This window comes from Elephas maximus, chromosome 11, assembly GCF_024166365.1.
Source record: "Elephas maximus indicus isolate mEleMax1 chromosome 11, mEleMax1 primary haplotype, whole genome shotgun sequence".
In the NCBI taxonomy this organism is placed as follows: domain Eukaryota; kingdom Metazoa; phylum Chordata; class Mammalia; order Proboscidea; family Elephantidae; genus Elephas; species Elephas maximus.
In genome coordinates, this window is record NC_064829.1 from 13,685,814 (window position 1) to 13,711,338 (window position 25,525).

General features: G+C 39.4%; 2 protein-coding genes across 2 annotated transcripts in view; one reads left to right on the forward strand and one right to left on the reverse strand.

The window, feature by feature from the left end:
• PPP4R1 (protein phosphatase 4 regulatory subunit 1) overlaps positions 1-25,525 on the forward strand; it is a 181,257-nt gene that overhangs the window by 147,838 nt on the left and 7,894 nt on the right. The gene's annotated exons all lie outside the window — the stretch shown is intronic.
• The window catches only part of RALBP1 (ralA binding protein 1), a 94,051-nt gene that overhangs the window by 3,904 nt on the left and 64,622 nt on the right, over positions 1-25,525 (reverse strand). The window contains exons 2-7 of the mRNA XM_049900165.1: positions 20,732-21,034; positions 17,339-17,797; positions 13,431-13,780; positions 10,740-10,901; positions 9,603-9,734; positions 727-834 (exon numbers count right to left, since the gene is read on the reverse strand). Coding sequence (XP_049756122.1) covers positions 727-834; positions 9,603-9,734; positions 10,740-10,901; positions 13,431-13,780; positions 17,339-17,797; positions 20,732-20,975 — 1,455 coding nt within the window. The 5' untranslated portion in view covers positions 20,976-21,034. The remainder of the gene's footprint in view (positions 1-726; positions 835-9,602; positions 9,735-10,739; positions 10,902-13,430; positions 13,781-17,338; positions 17,798-20,731; positions 21,035-25,525) is intronic.

A 25,525-nucleotide genomic window follows, 5' to 3' on the forward strand; every position in this document is an offset into this window, starting at 1 on the left:
CTTTAGGTACTCCACATACACGAGTTTCTGGAAGCTTACAAAGACTATGCTGCAGAGTCTAGAACTCCATTCTTTTCTCGTAAGCTTTGGGAATATCCAGAACAGAGTAAGGTTGACTTAAGAAATTCAGAAAGGAAGAAATGAGCTCATCTTCAGTTCTATGCCTGGAATATAGTGGAACTCAATAGATATTGGTTGATTCAATGAATGAGTAATAAAGACAATGAACCTCCAACAACTGACTTCTACCTGCAAAGGATAAAATCAAAATATCTTAAAGGTTAACACCTTAGCAACAAGTATCAATTAAAATCTGTATCATTATGTTTTCAGGATCCCAAGTTTTGTGATATTAGGAACAACATGTTCTAAAATGTCTACTAAAATCTGATCTCATTAACATGGAACAAATACCACTAATCTGTAAATAAGCGAAAATACCTATAACTCAGACCTGTGTGCTGACTAAGTGAGATTAAGCAAAGCGCCTAGGACAATGCCCAGTAAGGAACGATCACTCAGCATATGGTAGCTTCTTCTCCGTCAGTCTAACATCATAAAAACACAACATAAAGGTAGGACCACATCCAGCAGGTACACCCTCTAAAACCTCTGAATCATCCCACGGTTCTGGTGAACGATGTTACACCTCTGTACTTTAGCTTCTCAAATTATAATTTAAAAACGACCATTAAGATTCTTGCAAACAAGAGAAAAAGAGCTTACCTGGGCAAGGAGAATATTTATAACTTCTTCATTTTCATTCATTTCTTCTTTGGAAACATCCTCTTTTGAAAGACTGGCTATCTCTTGTGCAATCTTGGTTTCACATTCCTGTCAAGTAACAAATGAAAAAAGAACTGATCAGCCTATATATAATACCTATTCAACATTCCCCCGAGTTAAAAACAAAAGTTGATAATTCAGGGCATTCTAGAAGCTTCCTTCTCATGTCCTAGAATTGAAAGAACAGTAACAGCCAGATGAACCACCCGGAGACAGGCATTTGTTAGCTGGGCTTGGTCTGTGGCTGCACTGTGATAAATGCTCAATTTTGGCTTATGTGCTTCACCATTTCTGGAACCCTTCTACCAATATTACATTCTGTGATAACTTTTTGTTTGGGGGTCTGGGGAACGGAGTCCATTTTAAGTGTACAGTTAGGCCAATTAGTTTTAACAAATGTACGTAGTCAAGTGACCACCACCACAACTGTGATATATTTCTGCCACTACAGTTAATTCCCTCCTCCACCATCCCGCCACTCCCTGCAACCACTGACCTGGTTTCTACTGCTGAAGTTTTGCTAGAAAAGGACATTGTGTTTGGTAAATAGAGGCCAACAAAAATGAGGGAAACCTTCGACTGACATGAGAGCTGCAACAATGGACTCAAACATACTAACGATCATGAAGGTGTAGGATTAGGCAACGATGAGCAGGAGCAACCAACAATAAGAGTTCTGCCTTTTCTAGAGTTTTATATGAAATCAGTTAACCATTAAATGGCCTTTATCTGGCTTCTTTCATACAGCATAATGCTTTTAAAATTCATCTATTTTGTCATTTGCACCAACGGTTTGCTGAGTCAGATTTCACACTCTGAATGTGACTGTGCACCAATTTGTATACCCACTATCCAGCTGATTAAAGTTTGAGTTCTTTCTAGTTTGAGATATTATAAATATGTTATGACTATTTCATATATGGTTTTTGTGGCCACATGCTTTCTTCCCTTAAATAAATATGAAGACTGAGAAGTGGTGGGTCAAATGGTAACCCTATGTTTAACTTTCTAAGAAACTGCCAAGCTGTTTTCCCCAAAACTGTACCATTTTGCACTGCTAAAGCAATATATCAGAGTTCCAATTCTTGTCAACACTGCATGTTTTTAATTTGAGCCATTCTAGTTGATGAGCAGTGGTATATCGTTGTGGTTTTGATTTATATTTCCTTAATGACTTAATACATCTTAATATATCTTCTTTGCCAGAGTATCTCTTCAGATTTTTGCTTTTTAAATAGAATTGTCGCACTAAGTTATAAGAGTTCTTTATATATCTAGTTTAAATCCTTTATCAGATATGTGTTCTTCGCAAAATACTTCATCCTAATCTGGCTTACACATTCATTTCCTTAACACTGTCTTTTGAAGAACATGTTTTAAAATTTTGATGAAATGCAACTTATCAAAAAAATTTTTCAGACGTGGGGCCAAGATGGCAGAGTAGTCAGATGCTTCCGGTGATCCGTCTTACAACAAAGACCCGAAAAAACAAGTGAAACGATTATATTTATGACAAGCTAGGAGCCCTGAACATCAAAGGCAAAGTTAGAAAATGGACTGAGCAGTAGGGGGAAGGAGAGACAGTTCAGAAATGGAGAAGAGTTAGCAGACCTGAATCACTAGGAACACTTGGGCACCATTCCCAGGAACGACTGCAGCAGGCTGGCGGTAGCATTCCGGCCGCAGTTTCCTCAAGGAGAAACAGCCAGCCGCAGAGCCTACTCACACCTCCAGAGCCAGAGAAGAACGGCGCTCTTGGCAAAAACTAAGGACATGAGTACGTTTTACCGTGCACCAGCACCCAAGCTGGCTTCAGTGGCTGTCGATTTCCCAGGGCTGGAGATAGACCCTAATGAGCACCCAGAGCCATTTTCCCGGCCTTGGAGAAGGAATGAATTCAAAACTGGGGAAAAAGATAATCTGCCAGCTCCACTAAGCTAGGGAGCTCAAGACAGAAGTGGCTGCTGTCCAAGCATAAGCGGTCCGTGGACACTGAATCGCTTTCTCCCCCTACATGGACCAGTGTGGGCCTATCTCAGGAGAGTAGGCCCTTGTTGGCGGACTGCAACTGTTTCAGCTGTGCAGTGGAGAGGTGGGTGTTTGATGTTTGACACCACCTTGCCTATTTTTTGCCTATTAGACATACCCACATCAGGGGCCTAAGGACTAGTGGGTCCACTCAGGTCACCCAGCCACCCATGACAGGGGTCCCAGGATAACTGGTACCTCCCAGTCCTTACAACCAAAAGCATTGGGTGCCCATGGTCCATCTGCAGAACCCACCTGCCTGTGCACTCCAGAGAACAGGGATAAGGCTTTCTTCACAGACACTCGGGACAGTTGTCAGCCCCTGCCTTGTTCAGAGCATGACCCCCTGCTGCAACCAGATACCTGTACCTACACCAATCACCCCTGCCCCTCTAAGACTGTAGGGCAGAGCCTACCACACACTTGATGACTAACTACCTGGACACCTGAGCTGAATCCATACAAGAAAACTGAATGGACTCCTAGACTCATATACCTGATAACAGCTCTAGCCATCCAGGGACAGGATGGTAGAGTTTCATAGGTGAAAATAATCAAGCTAGCTCACTCAAGGAGCCTATCTGGGCATATCAAAACAAAACAAAACAAAACAAGCTCGGATACAGTAAGAAAACATCAACTAATACAATAACTTACAGATGGCTCAGAGACAACTGTCAATATCAAATAGCATAAAGAAGTAGACCATGATCGCTTCAACAAGCTCTCAAAGAATCTTCTGGATGTAGGTGCCTTCCTGGGATTACCAGATGCAGAATACAAAAGACTAATATACAGAACTCTTAGAGACATCAGGAACGAGATCAGACAGGAGATGAGGCAAAATGGAGAACAAAAAAAGGAACTCACAGATAAAGTAGTTGAAGAAATTAAAAAGGTTATTCAAGAACATAATGAAAAACTTAATAAGCTGCAAGAATCTATAGACAGCAATCAGAAATTTAGAAGATAAACAATAAATTACAGAATTAGACAACTCAACAGAAGATCAGAGGAGCAGAATTGACCAAGTGGAAGCCAGAATTAGTGAGATTAAAGATAAAACACAGCACCAATATATTCAAAGAAAAAATCAGAAAAAAGAATTAAAAAAAATGAAGAAACCTTAAGAATCATGTGGGACTCTATCAAGAGAAATAACCTATGAGTGACTGGAGTACCAGAACAGGGAGGGATACCAGAAAATACACAGAGAATTGTTGAAGATTTGTTGGCAGAAAACTTCCCTGATATTGTGAAAGATGAGAAGATATCTATCAAAGATGCTCACTGAACGCCACATAAGGTAGATCTCAAAAGTCACCAACCTAGAAAAAAGTCACCAAGGCATATTATAATCAAACTTGCCAAAACCAAAGATAAGAGAGAATTTTAAGAGCAGCTAGGGATAAACGAAAAGTCACCTACAAAGGACAGTCAATAAGAATAAGCCCCAACTACTCGGCAGAAACCATGCAGCCAAGACAGCAATGGGATGACTTATATAAAGCATTAAATGAAAAAAACTGCCAGCCAAGAGTCATATATCCAGCAAAACTGTCTCACAAATATGAAGGCGAAATTAGGATAGTTCCAGATAAACAGAAGTTTAGGGAATTCATAAAAACCAAACCAAAACTCTAAGAAATATTAAAGGGAGTGCTCTGGTTAGAAGTCAATAATATCAGATATCAACCCAAGACTAGAACACAGGACAGGGCAACCAGACGTCAATCCAGATAGGAAATCACAAAATAAATCAAGATAAAAAAAATGCTCAGAACAGGGAAACTGCGATGTCATTATGTAAAAGGAGACAACATTAAAACAATAAAGAGGGACTAAGAAATGTAGTCTTAGACCTTTCATATGGAGAGGAAGACAAGGCGATATAAAGAAATAAGAGTTAGGTTTCAACTTCGAAAAAAAAGGTAAATATTAAGGTAACCACAAAGAAGACTAACAATCCTACTCATCAAAATAAAATACAAGAAAGAAGCAGAAACAAAATCACCAACAACAAATAAGAGGAAAAGACAATATATAAAGACAAGCTACTCAGCACAAAAAATTAAGTGGGAAAAAGAAACTGTCAACAACATACAAAAAAAGACATCAAAATGACAGCATTAAACTCATACCTATCTATAATTAAGCTGAACATAAATGGACTAAATGCACCAATAAAGACACAGTGAGTGGCAGAATGGATTAAAAAAACATAATCTGTCTATATGCTGCATACAAGAGACACACCTTAGACTTAGAGACACAAACTAAAGCTCAAAGGATGGAAAAAAAACTATATCAAACACCAATCAAAAAAGAGCTGGAGTGGCAATATTAATTTCTGACAAAATGGACTTTAAAGTTACATCCACCACAAAGGATAAGGGCACTATATAATGATTAAAGGGACAATACACCAAGAAGATATAACCATATTAAATATTTATGCACCCAATGACAGGGCTGCAAGATACATAAAACAAACTCTAACAGCATTGAAAAATGAGATAGACAGCTCCACAATTATAGGAGACTCCAACACACTACTTTTGGTGAAGGACAGAACATCCAGAAACAAGCTCAATAAAGAGAAGATCTAAATGCCACAATCAACCAACTTGACCTCATAGACATATACAGAACACTCCACCCAACGGCAGCCAAGTATACTTTCTTTTCTAGTACACGTGGACATTCTCTAGAATAGACCACATATTAGGTCACAAAGAAAGCCTTGTTGTTGTTGTTAGGTGCCCTCAAGTCGGCTCCAACTCACAGCGACCTTATGCACAACAGAACGAAACACTGCCCAGTCCTGCGCCATCCTTACAATCGTTATGCTTGAGCCCATTGTTGCAGCCACTGTGTCAATCCACCTCGCTGAGGGTCTTCCTCTTTTCCGCTGACCCTGTACTTTGCCAAACATGATGTCCTTCTCCAGAGACTGATCCCTCCTGACAATATGTCCAAAGTATGTAAGACGCAGTCTCGCCATCCTTGCTTCTAAGGAGCATTCTGGTTGTACTTCTTCCAAGACAGATTTGTTCGTTCTTTTGGCAGTCCGTGGTATATTCAATATTCTTTGCCAACACCACAATTCAAAGGTGTCAGTTCTTCTTTGGTCTTCCTTATTCATTGTCCAGCTTTCACATGCATATGATGTGATTGAAAATACACCAGGGGCACTTTAGTCTTCAAGGTGACATCTTCGCTTTTCAATACTTTACAGAGGTCCTTTACAGATTTACCCAATGCAATGCGTCTTTTGATTTCTTGGCTGCTGCTTCCATGAGTGTTGATTATGGATCCAAGTAAAATGAAATCCAAGACAACTTCAATGTTATCTCCGTTTATCATGATGTTGCTCATTGGTCCAGTTGTGAGGATTTTTGTTTTCCTTATGTTGAGATGTAATCCATACTGAAGGCTGTGGTCTTTGATCTTCATTAGTAAGTGCTTCAAGTCCTCTTCACTTTCAGCAAGCGAGGTTGTATCATCTACGTAACGCAAGCTGTTAATGAGTCTTCCTCCAATCCTGATGCCCCCTTCTTCATATAGTTCAGCTTCTCGGATTATTTCCTCGGATTGAATATGTATGGTGAAAGGATACGGCCCTGGCGCACACCTTTCCTCACTTTAAACCGATCAGTATCCCCTTGTTCTGTCTGAACAACTGCCTCTTGATCTACGCACAGGTTCCTCATAAGCACATGTCCTTCCAGTAGGTAGTATGGATTTTTTTCTTTCTCCCTTCACATGCCTCCCCTGCGCATTTAGTGGCACATATGAAGCACCACTAACTATATCCCAGAGTCCCCACTGCAGTCTACTGGTACATAAAGTTTTTCAAAATTTCTGTGTTCCTACCAAAAATTCAGATACCTCATAAAATACCCTGTAAAAACAGTAATTTGCAGTCCATGCCCCGTTTCTTCAGTTTCAGGCGGTCATAAAGTCCCCCGCCTTGTGGCAACACACACTGTCAGTGGTGCAGCAGCTTCCCAATAAACCTTCAGGGGCAGATAAAGTACTTGGTCCCTAGAGGTACCCATGAGGACAAAGGGGTTAAGAAATTGCTGCCTAACCCCAAGTCAGTTAGATTTCCTCCTGTTTTCTTCTGACGTTTTATGGTTTTGGGTCTTAGTTTATGATCCATTTTGAGTGAATTTTGTATATGGTATGAGAAAAGATTTATGGTTTGCCTCTTTTGTGCATATGGATATCCAACTGTTCAGCACCATTTGCTGAAGGGAACACCTTTTCCACACTGAGGTGCCCTAGCATCTTCACTGAAAATTAATTGCTTATATATGTGTAAGTCTATTTCTGGGTTTTTTATTCTGAATCTCTATCCTTGTGTCAATACCTACTGTTTTGATTACTGCAGCTTTCTGTAGTTTTCTAGTAAGACTTAAACTCAGGCAGTTAGTACTCCAGTTGTGTTCTTTTTCAAAAGTGTTTACACTATTATACCTCAATTGTTTTTCCACATAAATTTTAGAACAGCTTGTCAGCTTCCACAAACATTACCTTTTTGAATTTTGATAAGGACTGTATCCATAAATTAATTTGAGAAAACTTAACAAAACTGAGTTCCACATGGTTGGTGTATCCCTGAATTAAATCTTTTATTTGTTTAGGATGAATATCCAATTGTTCATTGCCAATATACAGAAATACAATTGACTTTTGTGTATCTGATCTTGTATCCTATGGCCTTGTTAAATTCACTAGTTCTTTTTTTTATAGATAGATTAATCATTAGAATTTAAGTCAGAATCAACTTGACAGTAACAGGTTTGGTTTCTTTTGTTTTAATTTACAGATAGACAATCCTGACATCTAAGAGTAAAGGCCGTTCTTTCTTTTCAATTTGAATGCCCTTTTTTTTTCTCTTGCTTTATTGCACTGGCAAGAACCTCCAGTACAATTTTGCACAGAAGTGGTGGGAGCAGACGTCTTTGCCTTCTACACCCAACGTGAGGGGAAAATATTCAGTCTTCCACGATTTAGTATGAGAATAATGACAGATGTTTCATAGATGTCCCTCATTAAGTCCAGAAAATTGCTTGCTAAGAGCTTTTCTCACAATTAAGTGTTGAATTCCGCCAGTCGCTTTTTCTGCACCCACTGAAATGACTTTGCAGTTTTTCTTATTTTTAGTCTGCTAATGTGATGAATTATAGGACTTCTGCCCTTAAGTAACATTTATTCCTCAAAGTTAAAATCAACTTGATAGAAACTGTTGAGCATTTTGTGAATTAAAGAACAGGAATGAAAACAGGATCAAGAAAATTGGTAAAGTGAAGGTAATCATTCCCTTTCCACGTTAGCTCTGGTTGCTATATCATGATTTCTTTATCCAAATCAAGGGAAATCAAAGTTAAACTTGCACTGGCCACGCCTTAGGTCAGGGACCCTTTGTTTCAAGGCTGTTCAGCAATGTCATAGGATTAAAAATTACAATCTATCTAAAAAGCCTGATTGATCAGTGACTACAACCTATTCCAGGCTGATGCATGAAGGGAGGCAAACAAAACAAAAAAACAGACATAGGAAGCAAAAGACAGAGCCTTTAGTTAGCAGGAGAATGGAAGAAAAACATGGAGAGGTTCCCGCGGTACTAGACCTGGAGTGCATCTGTAACACTCCCATGGATGTTTCTCTTCTGACAAAAGCTGGAAACCCAGGCAGCTATTAGTGGTTTAGTGGTAGACTTCTCACCCGGGTTCAATTCTTGGCCAATGTACCTCATGTACAGCCACCATCCATCTGTCGATGGTGGTTTGTGTGTTGCTATGATGTTGAACAGATTTCGGTGGAGCTTCCGGACCAAGATGAACTAGGAAGAAAGGCCTGATGATCTACTTCCAAAAATCAGCCAATGAAAACCCCACAGATCACAATGACAGTCCGATCTGCAACTGATCATGGGGATGCTGCAGGACCAGGCAGCGTTTTGTTCTGTTCAAGGTGGGGCCAACTCTATGGCAGCTGACAACCATCCTTCACGTAAATTCAAATCTCTAACCACAAAGCGACAAAATTACTCAGGCTGTCTAGTCTTTTAAAACCACAACCACAGTAGTGGCCCATTACCAAACACGAGTCTAAGTGCTAACCAAGGTGCCTTGGAAACAGAACTTGGATCTCACAGTTTTATCTGCATATGAATTGTAAGAGACTCCAGACGTTTGGGATTTTAGCTCTAGGTGTGGCTGGTAGGCTCACAGTCCTGGAGTAGCAAAGCACACCCTAAACTAGTGGGGAGGACCCCTAGTTTGATTAAGGCACCCAAATTTTCAGGAATTAGTTATAAGTACTCTCCCTATTATTAGGTAAAAAAAAAATCCCTCTGCTCTTCAGTATCTTCCATGCAATCCTCACCACTGCATTTCCGGAGAGCTGACTCATTTCAAATGCCTCAAGTTCCCCATGAGTCTCTGAAATGTAGCACGCTCCAACCTGCTTCTCATCCTTAAAAGCTCTGTTTACAGGTATAATCAAGCAGGACATGATGAAACATCTTTTAGTAAAAATCATCTTCTTAATTAAAAAAAAACTTTTAAAATAAAACAAAACATTGGATTGATACCAATGTGAAGTATCAATAATACAGAACTGAAAACATTTGAGTAGACACCATTTCCCATCAGGGAACTTCACTTCAGGAGACATGTATATACTGTATTTTTAAAAGAAATAACTATCAAAGACACCAGCACATTGTTTATATTTTATTATAAACATGATATACAAAAAACAATAAATTTACTCACTTGTCTTTTAGCTTCTCTCAGTTTTCTTTTGAGGGCTGTCAAAATTCTTTGTACTTCCCATAATCTTTCTTCTTTAGATAAATCCTTTATCCCACCCTGCAAATCTCGATGTAAACAATTCAAAAGAAACTCCTAGAAAATAATACCACATATACAGTAATATTCCATGTCTTATTATTTTAAAGTAACAACCATGCAATCTCTAAAGATATAGAATCAACTATTTTTCAATTACCTTTGAAGGAGTGAAACAAGGGCATGAATTACTTTTTCAAGGACATGACTGAAAAAGGGCATTGTGCTCTCTCTCATTCATCAATTTACCCTGGTTCAATAGCAGTTAATTCACATGCCCCCAAATGCATCATTAACCAGTGAGAATAGGGCGCTCAGAGTAGATAAATGGGAAGAAAAGCAAGCAGGGATCTGAAATCTGCTCCAGATAATGTACATGCAAATAAAAGATGTAATAACAATCAAAGGTAAAGTAAAGGTCTTATTCAGTCTCAAATTTCTTATTCAGTCTCACAAAACAAACAACAAAATCCACCACACAACCAAACGGTGCTGTTTCTTACATACAAGCAGCATGGTGGAAAGGCACAGAACTTGGTGCAAACTCTGGCTCTAAGCTTAGCAATAAGTAGGCAGTATGCAGAATTTCTTTAACTTCCTAAATGTCAGTATCCTTGTCTGTAAAGTACGGCAATGACAATAGTGACCTTGTCTGGATTAGAGAACATTCTGGACTGTTTCCAACATGCCTGGCACTGTGCTGAGCACCATTCACACATATTTCATTTACGCTAATCTTCACGTCAATCCTCTGAGAGGATCCATTTTAAAATGAGAACATTGAGGCTTAAGGAGGTGAAGCAATTTGTCTAAAACCTGTCAGTGAATTAGGAGCTGAGCAAGAATTTCAAGCCAGATCTTTTGGTTCTAAAACCTGTTCTGTCTTATTTGGCATGAAACAGTGCCAGACAGAAATCTCTGGCTCCAGTGTGGCATGAAGAACGTGGCTAACACAGCATCAAACACACTGAAAGTGCTCAATAAACCGAGCTGGAAATCATGGTAACCAGTCTCCAAGTGGCCAGATCAAAGGTGGTTCTTTGAGGCCGGCATCTCACATACCTGTCTTCTGATCTCCTCCTTGATGCTCTCCTGGGTGTCTGGCAGGGTAGGCATAGTGGCCATGTTAGACCACCGGAGAGGCTTTGTCACTTGTTTTAGTACCACATTTCCAAAGAGCTCTTGCACATGCGTGAAAAACACATACAAGACGCGATTGCTAATCTAAAAAAAGACAAAAATATTTTCAAGAAAACTATTAAACTTATAACTTTATTTCATTTAATGTGTGTCTATCACCTAGTGTTAGCTTTAATCCTTGACACAGGAATGAAAAATTTCCTCAGCAATAACTAATTCAAAGCAAAAAAATGGAGAAACGTGAGGTAAATCATGTATTCAAGAACCATAAAAAGATAAAAAAAAAAAGACAAGAATGCAGAAGCTAATGACCACTTTTTTTTTTTTTTAATTAATAATTTCTGGTGAAAATATACACAGCAAACCCAGCTCCCACTCCGGTTTTTGGACAGAATGATCAGGGCATTGATTACATTCTGTGTAACGAACGTGTCAACATTCTCCTTGTTTCTGTTCTGGTTGTTTCACTTCCATTTACTTAAGCTCCCTGCCCCTCAACCTTCTCATCTTTCCTTTAAAATAGCTGTTGACCCTTTGGTCTCATATATATACATACAATTTTTTTTTTTTTTTTTTTTTAAAGAAATGCAGTACTCAAGGATGATCATCTTTACTTTTTGGGCTAAAATGTTACTTAGTTTATAGGTGACTTCAGAGGATAGTTTCAATTCAGTGTTTGAAGAGCAACTCAGGGCCACAGTCTCGGGGACTCCTCCAGCCTCAAAAGGTCCAATTAAGTCTAGATTCTTTAAGCATTTGAAGTTTTGGCCCACATTTTTCTCCCTTTTTATCAGAATTCATCTACTATGTTCCTATCAGAACACTCAATAGTGGTAGCCAGCACCAAGGTGGAGGTGGCAGAGGTTCATGTAGACAATTAGTCCTGTAGTCCAGTTCCTTCTATGATTCTTGGGGTTCCCTTCCTTCTCTTTTGTGCCAGACAAATAAAGACCAACTGTTGTCTTTTAGATGGCTGCTCATAAGCTTTACGTCCCCAGACACTACTCACCATACTGGGAGGTAGAACATAAACTTTAAGAACTATAGACTTCACTGGGTAGTATGCTAGCTGACAGGACTGTCCCATGAGACCACAGCTCTAAGCCCCCAAACCAAGAGAACTAATCCCATGAGGTGACAGGGTATGTCTAATTACTCTCCACGTATGTAGCCCCCACCCCTTTTGGTCGTTGTTATTGTTGCAAAGCCACCACCAATGTCTTTCTAAGCAGCCTTCACATGGCTGCTTTTCTATCACTGCAATACTGACTGATTTAGAAAACCTTATGTTTCTTTATTTTCAAGTGATTTTAGAGACCCTGTAACTTCCACAAGGGGATCTAATCAGGGATGATGAGAGCAGTAAGGGCAGCTGCAGGGCTAACGCTGGGCTGGGACTGGGGGAGGCCCTCACCCAACGTCCACGCTTCTGTGCATACCTGCATGGTCAGTTTTTGAACATAATGATCATATGCTAGGAGTCCAGGTTACTATGTTGGCTGAAAAGCTAACACAAAATTATTTCCTGCCTGGAGTTTACTCTTACAATACACCTGAATATCCTGTGATACTACCATCCCTATTACATTATATACGTTTTTAAGTCTAGTCCAATCTGCATTTAAGTGACATAATTCAGTGACAAAAGTCACTCAAACAGTACAAAGTAGCTTTTGTTGCTTTTAATTTTAACATTTAAAACTTGACCAATTATGTGAAACAACCCTAAATGAAGCCTCAGTTTCTTAATGGTGAACACGAACATCCGTAACAATGTAATATTTACCAAATTTGGAAATCATACCTAATACAAATGATCAAACTGAAAACATTTCGCTGCTAAAATATAATCAATGGACAAATGAAAGAATCTTTAATAAAAGAAGACACTGATTTATAGTGTCTGTAGGTCAAAAAAAGAGCTTGAAAGTGTAACCACCATCTCATGCTCTGTTCTCTGCCCACGTACAGTATCAGCAACTCTAACTAACCCAAACATACACTCCAGGGCAGCACCCGCTGTGCAGCAAGAAAGGAAGGCCAAATGTTGATGCTGTAAAAAGGCACCAATTAACTCAATTCCCTGAAGCTCCTTCTCGGATTAAGATACTATAAAACGCTTCTCTAAGGTCCATCTTTATAAATAAAATCCTCAGGTTAAATCTCTGACTAAACTAATTCATGACCCACCCCTGTGTGTCTGAGTTTGACGTGTGTGTGCTATATAACGAAGCGATAATGCCGTTTGATGAAATAATTGAAATCTTTAAAATTCTATACATCATGTTTGTAACTGCAGGTACCTCTGGCCCCTCCTTACTGTCATCAGGCACTGCCTTTTAAATCCACACTAAAGACTGTACAATATTCAAATGGCATAACTACAAGCTAAAGGACAAATATGCTCATCTTACAAGTCAATACTAAAAAAAGACCTATATTCAAGCTAATCCATTACATAAAACCAAAACCAAGCCCACTGTCGAGTCCATTCTGGCTCATAGCGACCCCACAGGACTGAGCAGAACTGTCAACTACTCTATATGCTACCCAGCCACAGATTCTCAGGGCTAATAAATACCAGAGGGGATGTGTGCAGAGAAGCCCACATACCTGAACCGTAGGGCTGAGCACTATAGAAATGTTCTGTATGTTCATCTTTGTTTCCAGCTCCTTGGAGATAACATGGTCCATGTGTACAATCAGCCAGGAAATGAGAAGATAGTTACATTCCGGCAGTTCCTTCAGTAAACGCTGGAATTCCTGCACTTTCTCGCTCTCAGTGCCCCTCCCACAAGCCTCTTCGAATCGGGGCATCAGCTCTTTGGTAAGCAAATTCTCTGGAAGGTCTCGTAAGTACTGCTTCAGCAAACTAGCTACAGTGTTAGGCTCATATTCGTCCAAGTTTGGAGACTCTTCTCGGTCATAGGCTGCTTTTAGCTCATCCACCTTTGATTTAATTCCTTAAAACATTCAAATTAAAAAGAGAAAGAGAATACCAAAAAAAAAAAAAATCAACCACACAAGCTTTTGTCACCACTACCCCCACCCTGCTGGGGAGGTCTGAGAACAAACCTCTAGTGATGAGTTATCTACCTGCACAAGGTTCAAAGGGTTCTTCTGTAAATAATACAAAGTAAAAGACTACATTTCAAGAGGGAACTAGCCAAAAGCTAAATGATAACTGAGAAACACATTACTCGGAACCAATGTCAGAGCAACCAGGGACATATTAAGCAAATACACTAATGGATTCAAGTAAAAATAAAAAACAAACAAAAAAAAAATTTTAAGTTTCATAGGTAAAAATTCTGGCAAAAATTAAGCTACAACTCAAGTCTTGCTCTCCACGGCAGGTGTGGGTGTTGGCATGCCAGCAATACCGCCACCACAGAGGGCCAAGAGCGTTTTGTAACTAGTCATGAGACTAACAACATAAAACACAACACAGTGTACACTGATGTATGTTCCAAAAAGGTGTAATTGCCTTTTTATACGTAGAATTTGCATTTTAAATGCAAAATGTGCGTTCACTATCTAAACAAACTCTGAAAATTATTCTCCATTCAAATAATTCCCACCTAATTTCTATTTTCAAGTTCCAATTCATTGTCTTCTTAAAAGCAGAGCTGGAACAAAAAAGTAAAGTGAAGTTTGGGTTTCTAAAATCAAATTGTTTTGCTTATCTTATTGGACAGGAAGAAACGCTGACACACAACATGAATACTTTTTAAACATTATATACGTTTTTAAGTCTTTAGTCCAATCTGCATTTAAGTGACATAATTCAGTGACAAAAGTCACTCAAAGAGTACAAAGTAGCTTTTTGTTGTTTTTAATTTTAACATTTAAAACTTTAGACCAATTATGTGAAACAACCCTAAATGAAGCCTCACAGTTTCTTAATGGTAAACACGAACATACTGAAGTGTCCTCTAATCTGAATAGCATTTTACAACCAATACAGTGCTCAAAGCTAGTTGTGGCACTCCATATCTTATCTGAAAACCTGTTAATGGCATCACAACAAATTTGTAACTTATCCAGCAGTGACAAAATAAAATCAATAGTGCCAATTATGAACAGAATAGAATAAACCTTATTTTTTGCATGATCTTTGTTTTGAAGTCTTTCTGCTTCAATTTTCTTGCTTCTATGACAATATGAGTAAAGCAGTGAGCAATAACTTAAAGACCTTCTCTCGTTCTCATATATATATACTTCTTTTCCCTGCAACAGTACCTACCCAGGAAACTGTACAAGTGGGTAATTAGAACATGTGCTTGGCTTGTTGTCACTCTGAAATGGTTATAAAAATGTTTCCTTTTTAAAACCTGGACACTCCAAATAAAGCACTGGAGTGAGAGAGAAAAGCATGTTACACTTTAATGCAAAAAAAAAATATAATAAAGTGTAAATAAAATAAAATGTGTCAACCAGAAACAACTATAGCCAGTTTAGACCAGCCCCAGGTGCTTCCACCTAAAATTATAATTATAAAGTTATATAATCATAATATTATAAGCCTTACTTAACTGAGACTTTCCAAACCCACATTCTCTTGAAACTTCCTCACAGTAAAGCCAAGAACCTTTGCGCCTCTTACGAACGGAGAGAAAAGAACATGTATCCCAATCACAAATTTACTCTCCCGCCCCGCTTCCAAAGGACTAGGCTTTGCTTAAGTGACAACTTCCCAGAACCCCCTTTTTTCCCCAACTAACTTTCTCAAAGGACCTTATAAAAAGAGATTGCTGTCTGTCTTAAACTGAAGTCCTTGGTATCTCCTCTTGAATGTCAGGCTCCCTGGCTGCAGCAATTTGGTTTATTCCCAAATAAAATCTTTGTTACAATTTTTATAACTTTACCCCAGAATCTGTCATTTAACAAACGTATAAAATCATTTAAATTATCCTTCGCATCAGTTGCAACTTATACATGAATAAAGGAGAAGTAAAAATCTCCATGAGAAACCAGCATTATCATTAGCATTCAGAAAGAAAAGTCAGAGCCTCAACCTGCAGGGTCCACAGCGTGCTGAATGCAGCACACAGCCAGGAGAAAAGGGGAAAAGGCAGGAGCCTGGCTCCTAGGAGTCAATCCTCAGGCAAGCAGCTCAGCTTGAATGCTTTTATACACCAGTAAAGAAGACAAGTGTTGCAACTTCCAATCTCCAAAAGAATGTAAACATCAAAAATAGTCAAAGACAAAAGAACCCTTTAAGCAAAGCTGCAGAAACTTTTCAGGCACTTTCACCTAAAACAAAATTTCTTCATACCGATCAAGGTCTTTTTTTTTTTTTTTTCTCTTTATCAAGGTCATATAAGACAAGCAGCTTACTTTATTATTTAAATTTTAAAAGGTCAGTTCATTACAAATTATTCTTAAAAGTCAATTTTTCAAATTCATTTACTGTGTTAAATTTTATGTACCACTAAGGAGTTATAAATTCATATTTGATGCCTGATTAACTGTTTTCTATACAACAGCAGCAGTAAAGCCTTGTAGCAGAAGTATGTTAGGTATGGGATTACATAAAAAGGCTCTCTAGTTACCAAACACACCTGCCCTTTCTCAACAAAATTTAACTATCAAATCTACCTCCTAGAAATGTGTATGAACCAGTTAAATGGAAAAACTAATTCTGAAAGAACAAATGCTAATCTCTTTATATATTCTAAATGTGCATATCTTAACAACTCATCATAAAGATGTTTGTAACCAACAATTAATTTTATAAAATAAATCTCTAAAGAGAAGTTGATGATCTACCAAGAAATGGAATAACGGGAATTTAATGATTTGGAATACAGATGTTGCCATGGGTCAGGACTTTCACCTATGCCAGTACAAAAGTTCTACTGCTTTATAAGAAATAAGTCTTTTACTTTAAATATTATACACTTTGCTTGATTTTAGATACCCAGCATGAAACACATTCTTGCCAGGTATGAAATTCAAATCTTTGTTCATGTGGGATGTAGATAAATGGAAAATTAATCGCATTAGCGTACACAGGAGCTGCACAGGACTGACAGACGCACGCACATTTTGGGCCTAAACACTTAGCTGAGCTCAGGAAACACATTATGTGACTGTGTTAGTAAGTGTGGCTCTTGGCCGAGAAGCTTCTGAAGAACATGGATGCCCTTCCTTCTCTTGTTGCTCTCGGATGTCCCTCACGACACAAACCTCCGCTTAGTCAGGAAGAAGGGTGGGAGTGGACCATGGTAAGTGACACTACCCACGCACTTCATTTTGTCTCACTCCAGGATGCTGCAAGCTATGAACGACTCACAGAGAAATCCTGCTAATGGACGGAAATTGCATTTAAAAAAAGCAAACTGACAAAACACACAAAAAGGGGAGGAGGCATTTTCTTCAATTTGAAAGATAAAGAAAAATAAGTTTACTAGGACCAGAGCCACAATTTTCCTCACAACTTACTATTTTTCTTTCCTTGGAAAACTTAAAGTCACTTTTTATTAAGAGCCACCAAGCTAGCTGCGTGCACCCAATACCTGAAACTCTGTAGATTCCTTCACTCTTCATGCCGTGCTTTTCCACGTAATCCAAACACTCCCGGAACACGGCCGGCAGGCGGATGCCGTCACACACCATGGTCCGCTCCGCCGCGTCAGCCAAAGGAATCCCAAATACGGGCCTGAGACTTGGAACGTCAACTTGAGGCACCTCTGGCTCCGGCACTGGTTTCTTCTTCTTCTTCTTTTCCTTCCACTGTTTAACAACATCGGCTGCTGTCAAGTCTTTTGACTTCTTCTCTTTATGTTTTTCTTCTTTGTGTTTTTCTTCTTTATGTTTTTCTTCTTTGGGTTTCTCTTTTATTTTAAAATCCTTCTCCTTCTTTTTAGAAAAGCTGGGCTTCTTAAAAACATGGATTCCCTTGGACCTCTTCATTTTGGAAGGACTTTCAGCTTCATCTCCAGAGCTATCTTCCTGAAAGGCAGCATAGCCTTCAGCTGCCAAAGAAATGTAGGGAGTGTCAGTTATATGTTTGCCTAGTGTCAAACTATCCATATACATTATGCTTTCTAAAAACAGAACTACGCAAAAGTGTCACCTGGGATTACCACCTAGCTTTTCACTGCATGTCCAATCCCTCCTGGGTGCTCCTGGTGATGACATGGTTTTCTTCACAGCTATAAGGAGATGCTGCAGTGACAGCTCCGGATCACAGGAGGGCGACATGCAGACAGCCAGTTATCATCCTTGCAGTAGTAGGTAGTGAAAACTGGTTTTGTTTTACATATGTGTGTAAGAGGAAGTGCGGCAAAACAAGAATTAGAAATACATAGGAAGGGCTCTACAGAGGGCTAGTGGAATGAGTCCTTCTACCAAACAGCATCCCCTCATCTGGCAAACACTGTCCTCTGACACACTGACTTAATTAGCATAGACTGTCCTCTGATATACTAGTTTTAATTAGCTTAGGCTTCTTCGTAGTTGAGGTCTATAACTTGAGGAACTCTCCTGCCACAACACCACAAACTGCACCACTGTCTAGATGACACTCTGCACTCCTGTCACTAGCTGTTAACTGAGACTGTAGCAGAGACAGAAGCCTCAGGTGGGTGGAGGACACAATGGGAATCCCCCATCTTTTAAAATGGTGGTCAAAGCCATCAGCCACTTCCCTGCACCAGAAGCCCAGCTACTTTACATCACTTCAGAGTAATCACAGTTTAGTTTTATTTTTAAATATCACTCTCCTGTGGAGCCTGGTGGCACAGTGGTTAAGCGTATGGCTGCTAACCAAAAGGGTGGCAGTTTGTATCCACCAACCACTCCTTGGAAACCCTATGGGGCAGTTCTACTCTGTCTTACAGGGTCGCTAAGAAGTGGAATAAACTCGATGGCAACTGGTTTGTTTTATCATTCTCCTAGGAGCCCTGGTGGCACAGTTGAAGTGCTCAGGTGCTAATTGAAAGGTCGGTGGTTCAAAGCCACCAGCTGCTCCATGGGAGAAAGATATGGCAGTCTGCTGCCATAAAGATTACAGCATTAGAAACCCTATGGTGGCAGTTCTACTCTGTCCCGTAGGGTAGCTATGAGTCGGAATCAATTCAACGGCAATAGGTTTGGTAAAGATATTTCGTAAGTTACCCTCTAACTAAAATACCTTAAAACCTATACCAACCAAGATGGCAAAAAAAATTTTCAGGGCATAATTTATGTGTGTAAGTTATGCATAATTTCAAATGTAAAGTAACTGGAACTTTCATACATTGCTGGTGGAAGTGAACTGGTTCAACCACTCTGGAAAATCGTTTCTCGGGATCTACTAAAGCTAAAATACGCACGGCCTGTAGGTAAGCAAGTCCACTCCTAGGCATATACGCACCAGGAATGTGTAAACACATGTGCCAAAAAGACACACACAAGAATGCTCACAGGAGCACTATTCGTAACAGTCCAAAAAAAAAAAAAAACCTGAAAACAACCCAAATGGCCAACAACAGCAGAATGGATAAATATTTCTAACATATTAATGCAATGAAATAATACCTAGTAATAAAAATGGACATATTACTACCACTTGAAATAACATGGATGACTCTAACAAACATAATACTGGGCAAAAGAAACCAAACACAAAGGAAGTGTGTTTCCCTTTACATCAAGTTTAAAATCAGGCAGTACCAGACTACGGCAAAAGAAGTTTCCCTTTGGGAGTGGTGGAGAGATTGCCTTTGCAGGGCAGGAGGTGCTGATAGCATTGTTTCCCGATCCTCACAGTGGTTTCACAGGTGTTGCTATGGATTCAGTGTATCCCCCCAAAATATGTGTTGTAAATCCTAACCTCTATACCTGCGGTAATGATCCCACTTGGGAATGGGTTGTCTTTATTATGTGAATGAGGCAGGATTACTGTAGGGTGTGTCTTGAGTCAATCTCTTTCGAGATATAAAAGAAATGAAACATGAAATCAAGCAAGCAGAGGTGGGGGAAGACTGATGCCAAGCCACACAGAGATCTCCAAGGAACCAGGAAACTAGCCAAAGAGACAAGGACTTCCTCTAGTGCTAACAGACAAAGGAAGCGTTTTCCTAGAGCTCGCACCCTGAATTCAGACTTCTAGCCTCCTAACTACGAGAAAATAAATCTCTGTTTGTTAAAGCCATCCACTTGTGGTATTTCTGTTATAGCAGCACTAGATAACTAAGGTAGTGGTTAAGAGCTCCGCTGCTAAACAAAGGGTTGGCAGTTTAAATCTACCAGCTGCTCCTTGGAAACCCTAAGGGGTAGTTCCTATAGGGTCGCTATGAGTCGGAACCAACTCAATGGCACCTAACAACAACAACAATAAAGGTAACAAAGACAGGTGTGTTCATTTTGTGATGACTCATCAAGTTAAACACGAGATTTTGTGCACTCTGTAGGTTATGCTCCAAAAACTAACTTCAAAATACCATGAAACCAAAAAAAAAAAAAAAAAAGGAATACTCAACGTAACTTACAATAACTTGCCTTATTAGCTTTAAATATACCCATCCTCCATACTGTTTAGGAAGTATGAATGGAACAATCATGGTATTTGCTTAAGTGAATAACTACTATTTTCACAGCTCCAATGAAGTGTCCCTCAAATGGCCTATACAGTCCACTCAAGAAAGTAGATTTTATAAGGCAAAATTCCAACATCCACTTTTTATACATTATTTAAATGACCACTTCAAGAAATTTCCACTGAAAAAGTGTCACATTTCTGCAAATTCAGTATTTTTATTTGTGAGACTAAGACCATAAAATACAGCTCTAATATACAAGAACTGAGACCCTCAAGAATGAAGAAGACTCTTTGGGCATATTTTGAGAAGATTAGTGGGTATGTGTGATTAGAATGGAACATTATCTAAAATATATCTGAAGTGTAGATTAAAAACTGTACTTACTCCTTTTTTCCTTTTTCTTAAATTTTCCTTTTTTCTTCCCATGGTCTTTCTCATCATCAGACACGACATCAGCAGGTTCATGGAGGCTGTCGTGGGGAGGCGAGGGCTCACCCGTCCGGTACAATCCCGGAAACTTAGTGGGGCTGATCTCTTCAGAGCTGGGGGTTCGAGTAAGACCACTGCCGTGTTCCCCCCTGCGGTGTTCACTGGGGCTGCTGGTGGGCGGCAGGAAGCACTCAGTCATTCTGGCTCCCTGACAAGAGGTGAAGCTGTCCTCTCTGTCACCTATCCATTACATCTGCACTGAGAGAAGAACGTCATCAAAACCATCAAAAACCAACCAACAACCAGAACACCACAAACACACAATACAGCAATTAACCTTGAATTTACAAACAAAAAATCTTTTGCTTCCCTTCCCGCCTCAAAATACTTTTTCATTCTATTCTCACAAGTTATATTCCATGCATCACACATTTCAGTTCTCGAAAAGTTGAAAGCACCGACAGAGATCTTCGACTATTAGAAAAAGTAACCCAAATGAAAATCAGAGTTAGAGTTCTCAAAGTAGAATACAAAGATCCTTGTACAAAGAACTCACCATTGTAGAGGGCTTCATTTTGACTGCTACCAACAAAAATTCTTTATTTGTATCTTTTTTAAATCATACTTTAGGTGAAGGTTTACAGAAAAAACTAGCTTCTCATCAAACAATTAGTACATTGTTGTATGACATTGGTTAACAACCCCACGACATGTCAACACTCTCCCTTCTCAACTCTGGGTTCCCTATTACCAGCTTTCCTGTTCCCTCCTCCTTTCCAGTCCCTGCCCCACGGCTGGTGGACCCCTTTTAGTCTTGTTTTCTTCCATGCGCCTGTTCCACCTTTCACTGAACAGTGAACCTCAAAAGTGACCTCATTACTGAGCTGAAAGCGTGTCTGGGGGCCATACTCTAAGGGTTTATCCAGTCTCTGTCAGGTCAGCAAGTCTAGTCTCTTTTTCTTTTTAATAATTTTTATTTTAAAGTGAAAGTTTATGAATCAAGTCAGTCTCTCAGACAAAAACCCATATACACCAAGCTACACACTCCCAATTACTCTCCCCCTAATGAGACAGCCAGTTCTCTCCCTCCACTCTCTTTTCGTGCCCATTTCGTCAGCTTTTAACCCCCTCCACCCTCTCTTCTCCCCTCCAGGCAGGAGATGCCAACATAGCCTCAAGTGTCCACCTGATCCAAGAAGCTCACTCCTCACCAGCATCCCTCTCCAACCCATTGTCCAGTCCAATCCATGTCTGAAGAGCTGGCTTCGGGAATGGTTCCTGTCCTGGGCCAACAGAAAGGTCTGGGTGGCCATGACCACCGGGGTCCCTCTAGTCTCAGTCACACCATTAAGTCCGGTCTTATGAGAATTTGGGGTCTACATCCCACTGCTCTCCTGCTCCCTCAGCGGTTCTCTGTTGGCTTCCCTATCAGGGCAGTCATCGGTTGTAGCCGGGCACCATCTAGTTCTTCTGGTCTCAGGATGATGTAGTCGCTGGTCCATGTGGCCCTTTCTGTCTCTTGGGCTCGTAATCACCTTGTGTCCTTGGTGTTCTTCATTCTCCTTTGATCCAGGTGGGTTGAGACCAATTGATGCATCTTAGATGGCTGCTTGCTAGTGTTTAAGACCCCAGACGCCACTCTTCAAAGTGGGATACAGAATGTTTTCTTAATAGATTTTATTATGCCAATTGACTTAGATGTCCCCTGAAACCATGGTCCCCAGACCCCTGCCCCTGCTATGCTGGCCTTCGAAGCATTCAGTTTATCCAGGAAACTTCTTTGCTTTTGGTTTAGTCCAATTGTGCTGACCTCCCCTGTATTGTGTCCTGTCTTTCCCTTCACCTAGTTTTTATCTACTATCTAATTAGTGGGTGCCCCTCTCCCACCCTCCCTCCCCCTTCTCGTAACCACAAAAGAATGTTTTCTCCTCAGTTTAAACTATTTCTCAAGTTCTTATAATAGTGATCTTATGCAATATTTGTCCTTTTGAAACCGACTAATTTCACTCAGCATAATGCCTTCCAGGTTTCTCCATCTTATGAAATGTTTCACAGATTCCTCACTGTTCTTTATCGATGCGTAGTATTCCATTGTGTGAATATACCATAATTTATTTATCCATTCATCCATTGATGGGTACCTTGGTTGCTTCCGTGTTTTTGCTATTGTAAACAGTGCTGCAATAAACATGGGTGGGCATAATCTGTTCGTGTAAAGTCTCTTATTTCTCTAAGATATATTCTAAGGAGTGGGATTGCTGGATGGAATGGCAGTTCTATTTCCAGCTTTTTAAGGAAGTGCCAAATCGATTTCCAAAGTGGTTGTACCATTTGACATTCCCACCAGCAGTGTAAAAGTGTTCCAATCTCTCCACAGCCTCTCCAACATTTATTATTTTGTGTGTTTTGGATTAATGCCAGCCTTGTTGGAGTGAGATGAAATCTCATTGTAGTTTTGATCTGCATTTCTCTAACGGCTAATGATCGTGAACATTTCCTCATATATCTGTTAGCCACCTGAATGTCTTCTTCAGTGAGGTGTCTATTCATATCTTTTGCCCATTTTTTAATTGGGTTATTTGTCTTTTTGCAGTATCATGTAGATTTTAGAGATCAGGCGCTGATCAGTAATGTCATAGTTAAAAACTCTTCCCCAGTCTGTAGGCAGTCTTTTTACTCTTTTGGTGAACTCTTTGGATGAGGATAAGTGTTTGATTTTTAGGAGCTCCCAGTTATCTAGTTTTTCTTCTACATTCTTTATAATGTTTTGTATACTGTTTATGCCAGGTATTAGGGCTCCTAATGTCCCTATTTCTTCTTCCATAATCTTTATCATTTTAGATTTTATGTTATTATTTATTTATTTTATATATTTTATTATTTAGATTTTATATATATCCATTATGAGTTAGTTTTTGTGCGTGGAGTCAGGTATGGGTCTTGTTTCATTTTTTTTGCAGATGGATATACAGTTATGCCAGCACCATTTGTTAAAAAGACTGTCTTTTCCCCATTTAACTGTTTTGGGGCTTTTCTCAAGTAATCAACTGCTCATATGTGGATGGATTTATGTCTGGATTCTCAATTCTGTTCCACTGGTCTATATGTATCTGTTGTTGTACTACTTTGGCGGTATAACAGGTTCTAAAATCAGGTAAAGTAAGGCTTCTTACTTTGTTCTTCTTTTTCAGCAATGCCTTATTTATCCAGAGCCTCTTTCCCTTCCATATGAAGTTGCCGATTTGTTTCTGCATCTCATAAAGAATGTCCTTGGGATTTGAATCGAAATTGCATTAAATGTACAGATCGCTTTTGGTAGAATAGACATTTTTATAATGTTAAGTCTTCCTATCCATGAGCAAGGTATGTTCTTCCTTTTATGTAAGTCTCTTTTGGTTTCTTGCAGAAGTGTACTGTAGTTTTCTTTGTATAAGTCTTACCTCTCTGGTGAGATTTATTCCTAACTATTTTATCTTCTTGGGGGCTATTGTAAATGGCATTGATTTGGTGATTTCCTCTTTGATGTTCTTTTTGTTGGTGTAGAGGAATCCAACTGATTTTTGTATGTTTATCTTGTATCCTGATAGTCTGCTGAACTCTTCTATTAGTTTCAATAGTTTCCTGGAGGATTCCTTAGGGTTTTCTGTGTATAAGATCATGTCATCTGCAAATAGAGATACTTTTACTTCTTCTTTGCCAATCTGAATGTCCTTTATTTCTTTATCTAGCCTAATTGCTCTGGCTAGGACTTCCGGCACAATGTTGAATAAGAGTGGTGAAAAAGGACATCCTTGTCTGGTTCCCGATCTCAATGGGAATGTTTTCAGGCTCTCTCCATTTAGGGTGATGTTGGCTGTTGGCTTTGTATAAATGCCCTTTATTATGTTGGAAACCATGGTAGCGAAGTCGTTAAGTGCTACGACTGCCAACCAAAGGGTCGGCATTTCGAATCTGCCAGGCGCTCCTTGCAAACTCTATGGGGCAGTTCTACTCTGTCCTATAGGGTTGCTATGAGTCGGAATCGACTTGATGGCACTGGGTTTTTTATACTGAGAAACTTTCCTTCTATTCCTACTTTGCTGAGAGTTTTTATCACGAATGAGTCCTGAACTTTGTCAAACGCCTTTTCTGCATCAATTGAAAAAATCATGTGATTCTTATCTTTTGTTTTATTTACCTGCTGGATTACATTAATTGTTTTTCTAATGTTGAACCATCCCTGTATACCTGGTATGAATCCCACTTGGTCATGGTGAATTATATTTTTGATATGTTGTTGAATTCTATGGGCAAGAATTCTGCTGAGGATTTTTGCATCTACATTCATGAGGGATATAGGTTTATAATTTTCTTTTCTTGTGGTGTCTTTACCTGGTTTTGGTATCAGGGATATGGTGGCTTCAAAGAACAACTTTGGTAGTACTCTGTCCTTTTCTATGCTCTGAAATACCTTTAGTAGTAGTGGTGTTAACTCTTCTCTGAACGTTTGGTAGAAGTCTGCAGTGAAGCCATCCGGACCAGGGCTTTTTTTTTTGTTGGGAGTTTTCTGATTATCTTTTCAATCTCTTTTTTTGTTATGGATCTATTTAGTTGTTCTACCTCTGTTTGTGTTAGTTTAGGAAGGTAGTGTGTTTCTAAGAATTCACCCATTTCTTCTAGGTTTCCAAATTTGTTTCAGTATAGTTTTTCATAATAATCTGATATGATTCTTTTAATTTCAGTTGGGTATGTTGTACTATCGCCCATCTC